The 14,992-nt window shown below is 30.5% G+C and overlaps 4 protein-coding genes and 1 non-coding gene across 5 annotated transcripts; 1 reads left to right on the forward strand and 4 right to left on the reverse strand.

Moving 5' to 3' along the window:
* Positions 1 to 77: 77 nt before the first annotated feature.
* Positions 78 to 2,284, reverse strand: LOC123300453 (zinc finger protein OZF-like). The gene is made up of 5 exons (XM_044883029.1): positions 2,261 to 2,284; positions 837 to 1,410; positions 446 to 623; positions 191 to 384; positions 78 to 106 (listed from the first exon to the last, which is right to left on the reverse strand). The coding sequence occupies exons 1-5, from the start codon at positions 2,282 to 2,284 to the stop codon at positions 78 to 80; spliced, it is 999 nt and encodes a 332-aa protein (XP_044738964.1).
* A 1,363-nt stretch (positions 2,285 to 3,647) lies between these two features.
* Positions 3,648 to 5,511, reverse strand: LOC123300454 (zinc finger and BTB domain-containing protein 17-like). Its single transcript, XM_044883030.1, has 5 exons — positions 5,388 to 5,511; positions 4,464 to 5,088; positions 4,188 to 4,359; positions 3,933 to 4,123; positions 3,648 to 3,868 (listed from the first exon to the last, which is right to left on the reverse strand). The coding sequence occupies exons 1-5, from the start codon at positions 5,496 to 5,498 to the stop codon at positions 3,648 to 3,650; spliced, it is 1,320 nt and encodes a 439-aa protein (XP_044738965.1). The 5' UTR covers positions 5,499 to 5,511.
* A 532-nt stretch (positions 5,512 to 6,043) lies between these two features.
* LOC123299579 (proteasomal ubiquitin receptor ADRM1 homolog) lies at positions 6,044 to 8,784 on the reverse strand. The gene is made up of 6 exons (XM_044881827.1): positions 8,674 to 8,784; positions 8,479 to 8,585; positions 8,008 to 8,234; positions 7,602 to 7,834; positions 6,584 to 6,893; positions 6,044 to 6,478 (listed from the first exon to the last, which is right to left on the reverse strand). Exons 2-6 carry the CDS (start codon positions 8,582 to 8,584, stop codon positions 6,197 to 6,199), a joined length of 1,158 nt encoding a protein of 385 aa, XP_044737762.1. The 5' UTR covers position 8,585; positions 8,674 to 8,784; the 3' UTR covers positions 6,044 to 6,196.
* Positions 8,785 to 9,723: 939 nt separating this feature from the next.
* Positions 9,724 to 9,844, forward strand: LOC123301911. Its single transcript, XR_006535467.1, has one exon. It is a non-coding gene; the product is annotated as a U5 spliceosomal RNA (small nuclear RNA).
* A 331-nt stretch (positions 9,845 to 10,175) lies between these two features.
* Positions 10,176 to 12,884, reverse strand: LOC123299584 (estradiol 17-beta-dehydrogenase 11-like; the record flags this gene model as incomplete). The annotated part of the gene is made up of 5 exons (XM_044881832.1): positions 12,786 to 12,884; positions 11,732 to 12,067; positions 10,646 to 10,775; positions 10,462 to 10,579; positions 10,176 to 10,386 (listed from the first exon to the last, which is right to left on the reverse strand). Coding segments are annotated over exons 1-5 (894 nt in total), but the record flags the coding sequence as incomplete, so codon positions are not given.
* Positions 12,885 to 14,992: the final 2,108 nt, after the last annotated feature.

A 14,992-nucleotide genomic window follows, 5' to 3' on the forward strand; every position in this document is an offset into this window, starting at 1 on the left:
ATGTATGTAAAAGACATCAAAACTTTTTCGATGAATCGTTAAGAGGAATCATCCAATTATTAAAAAAGTCACTGTTACTAGTGTGGACTATTATCGTTACGTAACTCTGATTGCAGATTCGAAATAAAGGGTATACAAATTATTATTACAACAAAAAATTTCCGAATCTTAATTCGTATTTTAAATTTACCTTTAAATTCTTTATGACAAATATCACATTCGTAACTCTTTTGTATTGCATTTGGTTCAGGATGTTTCCGTTGTTTATGGAGTGTTAACGCTCGTGCTCTTCCATAACTTAGTCCACAAATATTACATAAAAATGGTTTTTCTCCACTGTGTGTAACTAAATGAGATTTCATTTGACTACGTTCATTAAAACTTCTAAAATAGTTAATTATATATTTAGCGTGTGACCGAATAGTCCAGTCAAAATTTTATTTACCTATTTGGACAATGCGGACATTTATATGGTAATTTTCCGGTATGTAGACGAATATGTACATTCAGATATAATTGTGTTTGGAATTTTTTCCCGCACGTAGGGCATAAATAATCACCTTTTGGTTGTCTATGATGGTATTGATGTCTACTTAACTGTCTTCGCGTGGAATATTCTTTACCTGTAACAGTAAACAATTTATTATCTAAATTAAGGGTTTTCGAATGAATTATCATGACTATTTTACATTAAAAAAAGAAATTGCTATGGAATCGAGATAAGTGAGAGCAAGGGAGGTGAAGGCTATAAAGCGGTAGTCTTTACTTTTAAGCACAGCGAAGCGAATGGGTATCAAGCTACTAGATTATAAAATATTTTATAAAAGAAAACTTACCACATGTAGTGCATTTAAATTTTTTATCCTCTTCATTGCTGTGGGCGGCATCTTGATGAGCTATGCGATCTTTTTCCATACAAAATGACATCGGACAATAAACACATTTATGATTATATTGATGTCGAATCAACTGTTTACGAGTCGGATGTTCTTTCCCACATGCATTACATACAAATTTCTTATCGTCCTCATTACCATGCTCTTGTGCTTGATGTGAAACTTTATCATTCTCGTTACAGAATTGCATAAAACAATACGAACATTTTAACGATTGTCGTTGTTCTTCGGTAAGTTCCGCATAATGTGCTTTACGATCGTCCAATGTAAAAAATTTCAACGAACAATATCGACACTTTAAGAATGCTTCTTTTTCATGGGTATGTTCGTTAACTTGATGAATTTTTCGTTCGTCTAAATTCTCAAATTTTAAATCACAATATTTACACTTTAAAAATGGGTCTTGTTCAATCTGTTGCTGTTCCGATTGATCTTCAAACGATTCATCATTAAATGAATCCGAATCATAATTTACTTCATATGGTTCAATTGTTTTTTCACTTCGTCCTTCAGACTTAATTATTAAATTTTCAATTACAACATTTTTTTCGTTATTTACAGATTGATTTTTGATTTCTTGAAATTCGATATCATTTTTACGTAAAATTTCATCACTTTTTTCACATAATTGACGAAATTTTAAGGATATTATTAGTTTTTTATAACAAACATCACATAAGCCAGACGGTAAACCATCGTTTCGTTTAATCTAGTAAACAAAAATTTGCGCTTGTTAATTTTGACTAAGTGCTGAATGGGGGATGATCATATAGATGATAAATTATGCCACGAAATTTCCTTCCTCCTAGAAGAATAGGAAAACGCATGTTTTCGGCCGCAAATTCCATGTTATCAGGAGGTACATGGGAAAATATAGACTGAATTCATTTTACGTAACTCAAGAACCGTTCATCGTTAAGAGTTCAAATTGTTTCTTGTTTTAAGTTTTTGAGGTATTGAGGTATTGACTGAAGAAGTTGTTCCAAGTGCAAATTAATCAGAATTTCGTGTCTATGGATAATTAGGACCCAAGATAAAAAAAATTCACTTTATTTGACTTTTAATTTTATGATTTTAGCTGGTATCTCAAACACTCTTCGATCAATTGTTTAGTGAATTCGAATTTGCGTTTTTTGGGGGAAAATTACTATAAAAAATGATTTTAATACAAATCGAAGACAATATAAAGTAATTTTGATCCAATAAAATACAAAAATCGAATTCACTAAACGCTTGTTCGAAAAGTTTTTAAGATATTGTCTAACATCATATACCAAAAGCTTTTGTTTCGAAGCGATTCTTATATCTCAAAAAATTGCAAATCAATTCGTCAAATAATTTAATTTTTTTTGGATCCTACTTACACTAAATGATCCATAATCACCCATTTCTGATTGATTTGCGTTTGAACGACAAGTTCTTGTGGTATCTACAGAAGAAATTGCTCCGGGATAGCATCCCTCGTATATGATTTAGTGAATACCTTAGAAATTCCTGGAACAATCGCGAAAAGGATCCGAGTTTTGAATTAAAATCTTAACTTTCTTACTTTTTAGAGGAGGCAATTGATTGACCCAATTGCCACTTTTTGGACCCGCTCGTTGTTTTACACTCTCAAGATAAGAAGCTAAAGAGAATAATCGTGTCATAATTGGCCCCTTCTAGATTGTATAAAAGCCTGTGTAGCCCCATTATTATTTTATCTATGAGCCTGTCTATCTTACTATATATTTTAAATATTTATTTACATTACCTGTATGGAAGCACACATTTTTATAGATGAAATTAAACAATATACATCATACTTGATATTTTCGTCTTGTTTTAAACATATTCTACAGGTTAATTGTTGGATAATATCCATATTTACATTGGAAAATTGTTTAAGTTCACTTTAATCAATTAAAATTTTTCTTTGGGATAAAGAAAGTCATAATAAGAAAACCAATTGTTTAATCGTTTTACCTGGTTTTACCTGAACATAACGATTATATCATTATATGTCATAGGGCTTTAAAAAAATTTCGATATCAAATTCAAAACATAAGTATTTACTTAATTATGGTTTAATTTAATGAAAATTCTAATATTTATTTATTATATTTTTTAATTCCAAGTATAAAAAGAAATAAATAATTCTTTAGAAAAAAAGCCGGGGGCATCCAGGGATAAGACATAATTTTTATGAGAAGGGCCGCCCGCGCCGAGTTGATCTACGATGACTAAAAATTGAAAATAAAGGGGAAAGTTGATTTACGAAGACTAAAAAAGTAAAAAAGGGGGGGCTCAAATTATTATGAGAAAATAGACACACACAAAGAGGCGTGAAAGTGATTTACGACGACTCAAATAAACAAGGCGCCGCCTAATTTTCACATTACCTAAGGGCTCCAGAGAATTACATTTATTACCTAGACGCCCCAGCATGGCTTAATCCGGCACTGCTTATTTACCTATCTTAGAAAATTGAAAATCTTTTCGGTATCTATGAATCTAACGGACTATATTTTTCTGAATATGATTAGCTGCTATTTTTATGTACGAATCAGTCAGAATAGTCCCTGAAGACCTTCAAAATATAAACTGATCGCAGGTTTATAAAAAACCAGGGACCGTAAGAAAACTTTCCAGTATCACAGCATATATTTCCAATGAGTTCAATGAGTTCTGTTAAAGGATATATTATTACAGGATATATGTATCAATGAAAAATTTTATTATATTAATCAATAAATTTATGATAATTTTTTATTAACTTTTATAATCATTGTGAATCTGCATATGAGATTCCATTACATGTTTTTGACGAAACGATTTTTGACAAATCGAACATTGAAAAGGTTTTTCTCCGGTATGGATTAATACATGAACCTTTAAATTATTCTTACGATTGAAAGCTTTACCGCACGTGTCACAAACATAATTTCCGGCATTACGATGTATTAATTTATGCTGTGATAAATCTCGAATATCTAGAAAAATTAAAAACATACAAAAAAAACCCTAAAATTTCGTAATACCTTAAAAATAGAATACCTTTAAAACTTTTACTACAAATACTACATGAATATATTCGTTTCGGAGAAGTAGTTGAATGTTTACGTCGAATATGAACATTTAACGCATCCACACGAGCGTAACCAATTCCACAAATGTTACATAAATGTTCCTTTAATTTTGAGTGAGTTAATAAATGTGATTTTAATTGATTCGATTGAGCAAAACTTCTAAAATAGAATAAAATAAAACTTATTTTCTAAAAATATTAACTATTAAGAAAATTTAACATACTTATGAGGACAATATGGACATATATATGGTCTGTCGCCGCTGTGTATCCGTACATGCCGTTTTAAATTTGATTGAAATGCAAATTTTTTCCCACAAGTTTGGCACAAATGTACATCATTCTTACAATTTCGTATATGAAGTAATAATCGCCACTTTGTATTGAATTTTTGATCTAAAATTAGAAAAAATCATTTTTATGTACAAACATTGACATCTAGTAGTCTAAATTGGAACTACAGATTTCGGGTCTTCTTCTGATTTTAATTAACAACTTACCACAATTTTTGCATTTAAAAATATCTTCATCCAAAACTTCTTCTGGCTCTAAACGAGGTATCTTAACAGATTCTTCTTCAGGGCAACTGCCCACTGATAATAAATCCACTAACGAAGTACTACTATTTTCATTTTGTTCTTCTTCTAAATGCGCTTGAGTGGGAATATTTTCAATTACATCTTGCGATTGAACATGCGGATAAGAAACCAATGTATTTAACCGTTGATTATCGAATTCTGTATTCCATTTACAAGATGATTCAACAAAACATGCTGTATTATATTGTACCTGGGTCTCATCGATTTTATTTGATAAATTATAATCCGAATGATTTGTATTTACACTATGATTACTGTCCTCCGATAAATTGATCGTTTTAATGGAATCCACACATTCGAATTCACTTTCACATTGATTTGGATATAAACAATTGTAATTATTTGAGAATGTGCGATTAATATGATCGTTCGATGTAAATACCACACTAAATTCGGATTTATCGGAGAATGTACGTTTTAAAATTTCTTCAGATCGCTCACATTGACAATAAAATGCATATGCATTTGTTGCTTTCTTGTAACATGTATCGCATATATTTTTCGGTAAATTATCATTTTTGGAAATCTACAAAAATTGAAAACTAAATAAAGTTTTTCTTAAGTTATCTCGACATCAAACTAGCTCATTGGACTTTAATTTTTAATCCTTTCTAATCGTTATCTCTTTTAACATAATTTTGAACGGATATTAACTGGGAGCTTCATTCTCACCAGGTTGAAGTTCGTTTAAAACCATGTATTCGTTATAATCAGAGGAAAAGAAATATAAAAAATATAAAATTAAATTTTTTTCAAATTTATTAAAACTTGAAAATAATCAAAATCGGATTTATTTGAACCTATTTAAATTAAAATATTACTTACATTAACGGAAGCACCTTTTTGAAGTATATCAATAATTTTAAATATAGACTGCATTTCCGATTGTTGTTTTGTTAAACATGTTCGACAAATATTTGAGTTAACTATTTCCATTTTACTTTAATTTATAATTATTTAATAAATAAATACAATCTATGAGTAATTATACCGGCTCTATTTTTATAATCACAATATAAAAAAAAATCAATAATTTATGGCATAAATGCAACAGTCTCTTAAACTTCCATTCAAATTGAGCCGTTTTAAAATTATTGTAAAACTTTAATTCTGATTCTAGACTTATTTGTAATAAAATAAAATTTACAAAATTTGAAAACCCCCAACAAATTATTCTAGGATATGGCACATAAAAAAATCCATGAACACTAACTTTCTGCTGCGTAGTAAATAAGATTCTAAGCCGGGGTGGAGCATTTTATCTCATAAGACAATATATATGGCAGAATGGTTATTTTCGAGAAATAGAGGGTGTAGAAATCTAGGGAAAGAAGTGGGTGCCTTGTTATGGGTTTTTAACCTATTTAAAAAAAAAAATTAATGGGTTCATTCTTTTAGGAGCTACGGTGCCACAGGCACACATATAAACTTCCCTTTTTTTGTTTTTGGGGTTTAATAAAACAAATTTTTAAAATGTACGGATTAGTGTATTTATTTCAATTTGGTTACAGAATTTTTTTCTTCATAATAATGCGTAATAATTGTGTTGTTAGTTAATATTCAAAACTATTTGTATAAAAACTTTCTAAATGCTAATCAAAAAAACAAAAAGAAATGCAAATCGAATCGGCTGGCTATCCTAATTGCATGCCTTCATCTTCATCATCATCCATTTTTTTATCATCACCTCCACTCTGAGGAGTTTTATCGTTTTTCTTCGTGGATGAATCAGCTTTTGGTGTAGCACTATTACCTGTAGTAGTTGTTGAATTTTCCGTTCCTTTCTCTAATGCTTGAACAAAACCTTGTAAATCACCTTGGCTTGCTGCTGACACTGCTTCAGGATTTACGGAAAATTGTTCAACGACTGGAGCTAATTGTCCAGATTGTAAAGCACTTGAGAACATTGATACAGCCTAAAATTTGCAAAAATTGAAGTTTTAAAATTGGGTTTACTACGAACACTGCAAAGATGGTAAGATATAAGCAATTTCGACTATAGTACTAAAATATTTACGAACTTGTTGAAATTGTGGTGATTGTAACGTAGAACGCAATTGGTCTTGTCGAGAGCCACCAACATCCGGTAAATGCTCTTGTAATTGATTCAAGGCTTCTGAATCATTTAATATTCCTGATAGAGCTTCCGTTGTTAACGCTGATGATAAATCAACCGCTACTGCACTAGCTGGAGTTGGGGTGGTGATACTTGAAGGAGTTGTACCAGTTGTGCCCGTTGTTGAATTATTTGAAGGAGTTGTTGTTGAGTTGTAACGTTGGACAGATGGAGTAGTTGCTGGTTGACGTGAATTGCCACCAGTATTTGGACGGCTAAAAATTATTCGATGTATAAATAAAATGGTTTAAGGGTTTATAATCAGGCATGGTATTTAACAGTCATTTCCGAATGACTAGAAATTTGAGAGACTGTTGCCAAAAAAGTTATTAGGCACACATAATCAAAAATTTTCTAGACACACTCAAAGAGAAGTCCCAGGATATTTGAGTAGAGGAAAAACTTGTTAAACAAAACTTTGATAACAGTCTTTCAAATCTACAGTGGTTCTCAAAAGACTGATCTTAGATCAGGCATAGTAAACCTTTTTTATGAGGGAGACGCCTTGAAGGAAGCCTGGTTAACATGCCCCCCTTTTTTTTTTATCGATGATTTCAATAATAAAGATAATTCAGTGGATCAAAGATACTTCTTTATCTGGTAACACATTAAAGAAAGAATCTTAAAAAATGGCCGGAAATGCAACAGATAAAAAAAATTTACATTAAGTCCGTTCGTTTCACACCGCTATGTTTTGACGAAAGCACTGACGTCTCTAAATCTACGGAAACGTCATTAAGAAAGAATTAATTGCGAATTCCAATAATCACGAAGTCAAAATTATTTGACGACACGTCTATGGCATCATTAAACATTTCTTTAGAGAAGAAGGCACGTTAATACATAAAAATTCCCCACCCCTGCCTTAGACCTGATAAGTAATACAGAAAACTTTATTCTTGCAACAGAAATTAAAATTTTACCTCATTGTTCCCAATAAATTGCTTAATCCTTGACCAACACCACCAAACAATTGTAGTAATTGAGTCTGAGACATATTATTAAGGAGTGATTGCAAATCTTGATCAGCTCCGCCAAGACCAGCAGCAGAACTTGATCCGCTATTACCACTACCAACACCACCTGGACCGGGTGGATTATTTAAAAAATCATTGATTTTCTTACAACTTTCTTCATCCTTATCAGTACGGGGTTCCTAAAAATTTAATTATTATTAAATGAACTCAAAATTTATATAATCTCCTTAAACCTTATTGAAAATTCTCTTTGGCCGAATTATCTGAACTTTCTGACCTTCCCAAACTATAAAATATATGAAATACAGAGCAATTTTCTATAAAGTTTAGAGATAACTCTATCGAATCATACTTGAAGCCAGAAAAAGTAGCGCCTATTTGATGACTTAAATTTAAGCAAATAAACTCGACCAGTTGTACATTGAGGCACTCGAACATATTCACAATCATCGGGGAAAATGATTAAGTCGTCTTCAACAACACCAGTTGTACGATCTTTCCAACAAAAATGCATTAGAGAATCATCGCTCTGGTATATGTAGAGCATACCTTTTCGTTTATCAGGATATACCATTTTTCCTGAAAGAAAAACATTTAACTTAACATATTTAAACGAATTTTAGTTAAAAATTCTGATTTTTGTTCTAAATTTTGATGTTCTGAATCTTATTTCGAGAACGTCGAATTCTCGTACATAAATAAAAAACCATTTATAATTTATTAATAGTACCATTGTTCGTTTTTCGATTGAAAATTAAAAAAAGCCGGTACAAATTTCAAACTTTCTAATTTATTGCCAAGAAAATTATATATCGAAACGTACCTTTTAAATGCATTCTACCCGCTTTCTGTTCAATTAAATGTTTGGCCCCATGAGTAGATCCAGGACCGGTTACACTACTTCCAAAAAGTGCTGAAGACGCAGGCATTCTATAATCGAAAATAAAAAATTGAAAAAAAAAACTCAAAATATTGAAATTAAAGTGCTTTCAAATTAAAATTTTTTCAAAATACTTACATTATTTTAATAATAATTGAATATTGCTTTAAGTTTAGTAAGGTAATATGAACTTATCAGAAAATCTAAAACTTTCGAGATGACAAGCACAAATTGTAACAAAAAATTACATGTAATTTAAAAGAACGTTATCTACACAACATGTCACTGAATAACAGCTACAAGGTTATATCACTACGGAAATAATATAGGAGGAGCTGGGCACCATCTGGACACTTCGAATATATTTACCATTTTTTCTTCTCTAATCTTTTATCGAACAAAATAAAAATAAGCTTTATTCGTTTTATTAAATTGACAAATATTGTATTATTTGTTTAAACTGTTAATGTCCTGTTTGTCTTTTCAAAAAACTTGTCCGCATTCTTTCTCTTTTTACTAAATGTTTTTTCTCACTGAGTTTTTACTTGTAGAATGATTTTTTCTCATAGACCCTTTATTCTTATTTTCGCTACTACTATTTTCCTTTCTAGATCCCTTTCGTCTTGGAATAGCCCCAAGACAAAAGGGGTCAAAAAGTAAAGGGGTCAATGATATCACTTTGGGAATTATTGATCTACAGAATGGCTTCAACTTGGCATAGGCTCGAAATTCGAGAAATAAATTTTATCAAGAAAAATGATTCAATAGAGTCACAACTGAAAAGAGATAGAAGAATACTACTTTTACTTAGAAAAGTATTAATTATTCGGTTTTCGCACAAATGTTTCAGACAAAACACGTTAATATTTTTAAAAGGAACAACTTGCTGATTTAAAGTGTTCCTTTATCTCGTATCAGTTATGAATCATAGTGAGCTTTTAAACTTAAAAACAATTTTCACATCAGGTCAAGAATGAGTAAGGGTGGATCTTTTGAAATGATCAACTGTATACAATAATGATCACACTGTGTGTGTAGCGTAGCGTAAGTAATACTGGTATGTTAACTAGTTGTATTGTATGTATGCTTCTATTTATGTAGTTGTGAGAAAAATGAAATTATTATGGTCCTCTCACTAGAGGTATGTTGAAGGTCTGAGTATATAATATTATAAAATATTGTTCTCAATCACTCTGGTTTCTCTTCAGAGCGAATAAATCTTTCGCCTTTTACTAAAGATTTCCGTGGAGAGGAACAACTCAAATGAGTCTAGAATGAATTTTTCTATGGCTCGTCCAATTTTGGATGGGCCTTTTAAATTAATCAAAGAGTATAAGATAAATTAACAGAATGAGTAGTGCTGTAGTAATGACGAAAATTTGATATCGTTACGTTAGTGGTTTCTTTTGTAGTACTACATTGTACCTAACGTTTCAGTACTCAATACTAGATGGTTCGATAGCCTAAGGTTCATACTGCAGCTCTAATAAAGGGACCTCCATAATTGAGGACGAATTTTGAGAAATATATTAAGTTAAACACATTAGTTCGGAGTCAGAAAAAAAAATAAATCTGAAAAGAAGTTAACTTATCAAATGTTTAGAAAAAATAAAAAAATAAATAAAATTTGCTAATTATTTCAGTACATTATTATTTTCTTGATAATTCGGTGAAACTAGTTTTTTTATTGAAAGAATATTATCTAATAAATAATGAAAAATAAATGGAAATAGTCGACCAAGTTTTTCTAAATGCCATAAATAAAATGGTATAAATATTCGTGTTTCACCATTTTCAATACCTACAATTATTTCATGGGCTACATTCGATGGATCTTGAACATGGAAAAATCTGTAAAAATAATAAACAAGATTTCTTTGTAAACTGTTCATTGCAGAGATAAATAAATAAATATTTAAGGCGTACCTATTATTATGCATATTGGACTTGACCATTTGTGTACACATAAAGTTTGGATGTACGGATAAAGTTCGAATCTTTGATTTTCTGGCACGTAATTCATTTTTTAAGGATTCCATAAAACCTATTTAAAAAAAGAATTTTTCTTCACTTTTTGCTATAACTAAAATAAAATTTGATAGTAATTTACCTGTGACTGCAAATTTCGATGTACAATAAGGATTTATATGCTTAACGCCAATGATTCCTCCCAATGATGATATTGCTACGATACATCCATAATCCCTTTCTTTCATTGAAGGTAAAATTTCTTTCGTAGTCTATTAATTAATAACAAAAACAAATCAGGCTAACAAAATGTAAATCCCTATCAAAATTCGGGGTTTTGGAGCATCCCTGTCAAAATCCGGGATTTTGAATTTCAATGCACGTAGGACTCGATAAGGTAAAAAAGAGATTTTTCCGAAAATTTAATATATAAGTCTAATCAATAAGCCGGGAAAAGTGGAAAAACAGCACCGATTTTAATGAACTTTTTTGCACGTGTTTATTGGACCTCATGGAACATTCAACCAACTTAACCTATAGTCAGAATACGGCATAGGGTCCCAGCGCGGGGCATTATAGTCCAAATTTTTTTAAAATGCTTATTTTGACTTTAACTTGTCGCCTAGTAGGTATTTTTGGTCGCTGAATACGAATCCAATATCAGATTACACGAATTCTGTCACGTTTTCTAAAAATCTGGCCATTTTTTACCCGAAATTACACTTTTTGGCACAAAAACTGAAAACTAAATATTTACCATCCAAACTGTTATCTAGGGGGTATAGAATCCGTGTAATCGGACATCGGATTCGTAAACAAAAATACATTCTAGAACAAAGTTTGGACGATAAATACTTAGTTTGCCATTTTTTGTATAAAAAAAGTGAAATTATTGGCCAAAAATGGCACGATTATCAGAATACGTGACAGAATTCGTTAATCTGACATCAGATTAACGAATCTATCAACTTGGTCATCAGTTTTCCGTTTTTTGTTGCAAAAGTGGAATTTCGGGTAAAACATGGCACAATTTTGGAATACGTGACGGAATTCATATAATCGGACATCGGAATCGTATTCAGCGACCGAAAATCTTCTATATGGAGCCTTTTGCTCTTTTCTGAGTAGGTTAAGTTGGGTGAATGTTCCTTGAGGTCTTATAAAAACTTTACAAAAAATTTCATTAAAATCGAATTTGACTTTGTAGAATGTTTTTCTATAAACATACCCAAAAGTGAGCTAAAACATTGATATTCATGATATTTTGTATTTGTGTTTCTGTATATTCTTCGATTTCACTACAATGTATGATACCAGCATTGTTAATTAAAATATCCACATGCTTGTATTCAATTAAAATTTGCTGGATCACGTTTTTCACTTGATCATATTTTGAGACATCACAAATAAATGACTTGATATTACATTGCGGATAAGTTTTTTTGATCAATTGTATTGTTTCATTATTGCTCGGTTCATTTATATCAATACATATAATTTGACATTGTTTTTTAGCGAATTCGAAACATAATTTACGTCCTAAACCATTTGCAGATCCTGTTATCTGGAAATAAATTAGATAATTTAATTTAACTCTTATTTAGAAGCAGGTTTTTGCATTGTTATACCGTGTGTATATATGAAATGTATATCAAGGTATACTAAGTTTTGTCCCAAGTGTAACGCTTAAACTTCTTATCTTTTATAGTTTTGGACACAAGTGGACACAAAAAATTTGTGGTAATTTATGCCATCACGGGTAAACGGTGATGAATATGAAAAAATGATTCAAACAAAAGTTATAAATTTTTTTATAAGGAACATTTTTTACATTTAACATTTTGTTCTATCTCTAACGGTTTACAAGATAGGTCCTACGGACCCAAGATCCAATTGACCAATGTTGTCCATTTACGAACTCGGCCTCACTTTTTGTATCCTGAGCACGATTTAAAAATTTCAGCTTGATATCATTTTTCGTTTTTGAGTTATCTTGTTGACAGACAGACGGGCAGACGGGCAGACAACCGAAAATGGACTAATTAGTTGATTTCATGAACACCTATACCAAAATTTTGTTGGTAGCATCAATATTATTTTTAAGCGTTACAAACTTGGGACTAAACTTAGTATACCTTGTATATTACATATACATGGTATAAAAATAGATAGATAAAATAAAGATAAAAGGTAAAAATAGAGATAAAAGATTGTATATAGTGATAAGAAAATTAGGTTCGCTTAAAAAATAAAAAAATAATAAAATCATTTCATATATTTACCACAACAATTGAATTTTCAATATGGAATTGTTTACGATATAAATATTTAAAAATTTTATGTACAACAATTAAAACTATCACAGCTATTATTAAATTCATTGTAAGCAAACAAACAATGATGACAATTTTTTTATTTTCTTAAATACAAATCTGTTTTAACACGCGTGTAAGATGCTTGTTATGACCAATATGTAAAATAATAATAACCCCACTACAAAAACTTGGGACACTCAATAATAATAAAAGTCAAATTGTTTCTTTAATTCGTGATTAATTTATTTATTATAAATCTATAAAACAATAATTCATAAATCATTAGATATTAAATTCATAAAATAGATACATAATTTTCTCCCACTATTTTCACTGCAATAATTTTCTATCATTTGCAATTTACTTTTGTATATTATTTATGAAATTTTTACTCGTATTTTCTCCGAAAGTATAGACTTATGTATGCACTGTATTGAAGGTCAGTGGGGGAGGGATGAGAATGAATTATTAAATCATTTTACTAACGACAAATCATCCGCAGACCGAATCTCCATCGAAAAGTACCTCACGAAACAAATATCTCCAACCAATTAGAGGCATGGTTAATCCGTGAATCAGAGAGTAGACAAAATCACAGAGTTAACGTAAGGGCCAAAAAACTCGTAGCCCCGTGCTAACTCGACCATATTAAAAGCATGACCAACACGAAACCTGGGTATTTAAATTACAGGCTTAAAGCAAGAGTCAAAAAACTCGCAAACCCGTCCTAACTCGATCTCATTTGAGGAATAGCCAACGTGGGTCAGTTATTATAAGCTTGTGTAACAAATCACCTGCGGAAAATGATCCGTAGATTGAATTGTTGTCGACGAGTGATTTGGATCGACGAATTTTAACAGTTCATATTTTGCGTATATTTTACGACAATTTTTATGTAGGTTGGTCTAATGTTAGGATTTTTAGGAGGAGCTTACTTTCCAGCCATCCTCTCCTTTTTTTTAAACTTTCTACACCCCATTCCAACCTTTTATTAAAATTTTTTTTTTTAGATCTTTCATGTATTTAATAACATGAAAAAAGAATAATCCAAGAATGTAATTTTTCTAATAAAAAGCATATAATAATCAGAAGCAACTAATGAGGAGATAATATGACCTTAGTAATGGAGCTGTGCTGCTCGTGAATTTTCTTTTGTTTTTGCATAAAAACAAATATTGAAAAAAAAACTGTGTAAGTATATAGTTTTTAAAAAAAATAGGAAGTCATGTTGGGTAGAATAATTTATTTATTTAGTTTTACACTAAATTTTAATTTCTTATCAAATTTACGATAGAAAGATATTGAATTCTCCTCGAAAAACGAAAATCTGTATTTGGATTACAAATAAGCAAATACATTCTGGTACTGGAAAGTTACGATTTCAAATTTCGGCAATGCTAATTTATCACTATCGTTGTATGATATTAATTTAAAATTTACTTCCCATGCTTACTTTATTGGGAAAGTTATTGGCCTGGAGTCTAAGGATCATATTTACGGTGCGATTTTAATTTCATACGTAGGCTCGTAGTTATTTTATGTCGTACAGATTAGGTCGATTTGGTCATTATCAATTTGTTGCAGAAAAATTTGATAAGAATTAAAATTGCTTATTATAATTTTTTTTACACACAATTTCAACACAGAAAATAGTTTCAAGCTCACTATCTTTTTATACGATTTTGAGTTATCATCAGGGCCGTCTTTAATCTTTTGGAAGCCCTGAGTACATAAGGATCAAGGGGCTTTTTTTTTAGTAAAACTTCATTTGACAGCTTTGTGATCAAATGCACGCTTTCACATAAGAAGATTTTAAATCATACGGTCAGTTATCCTCGAACCAGGGTAGTTCCAGTTCAATAATTCGTACTAATTAAAACAGGAAGTGGGCCCGTTTTCAGTAGTTTCAATTTAGACTACAAGGTTACTTACTATTTATCAATTTGAAATAAATTATACGTTCGCTTTGAGTTTAAAAAGGACTAAAACATGAAAATAACAATGGAAAACTATAAAAATATCAATTGCATAATAAATAATGAATAGAAAATCAGTCAAGCAAACAAATAGGTAATTTTAAGATAATTACACCCTAATTTTAAATCAATTGCGTGCTGAAAATCGAAGGGCACCCGGTTTTATTTTATTTTTTCTCATATTCATGTATATTTACG

The sequence above is a fragment of the Chrysoperla carnea genome, chromosome 5 (assembly GCF_905475395.1).
Source record: "Chrysoperla carnea chromosome 5, inChrCarn1.1, whole genome shotgun sequence".
NCBI classification, from domain to species: domain Eukaryota; kingdom Metazoa; phylum Arthropoda; class Insecta; order Neuroptera; family Chrysopidae; genus Chrysoperla; species Chrysoperla carnea.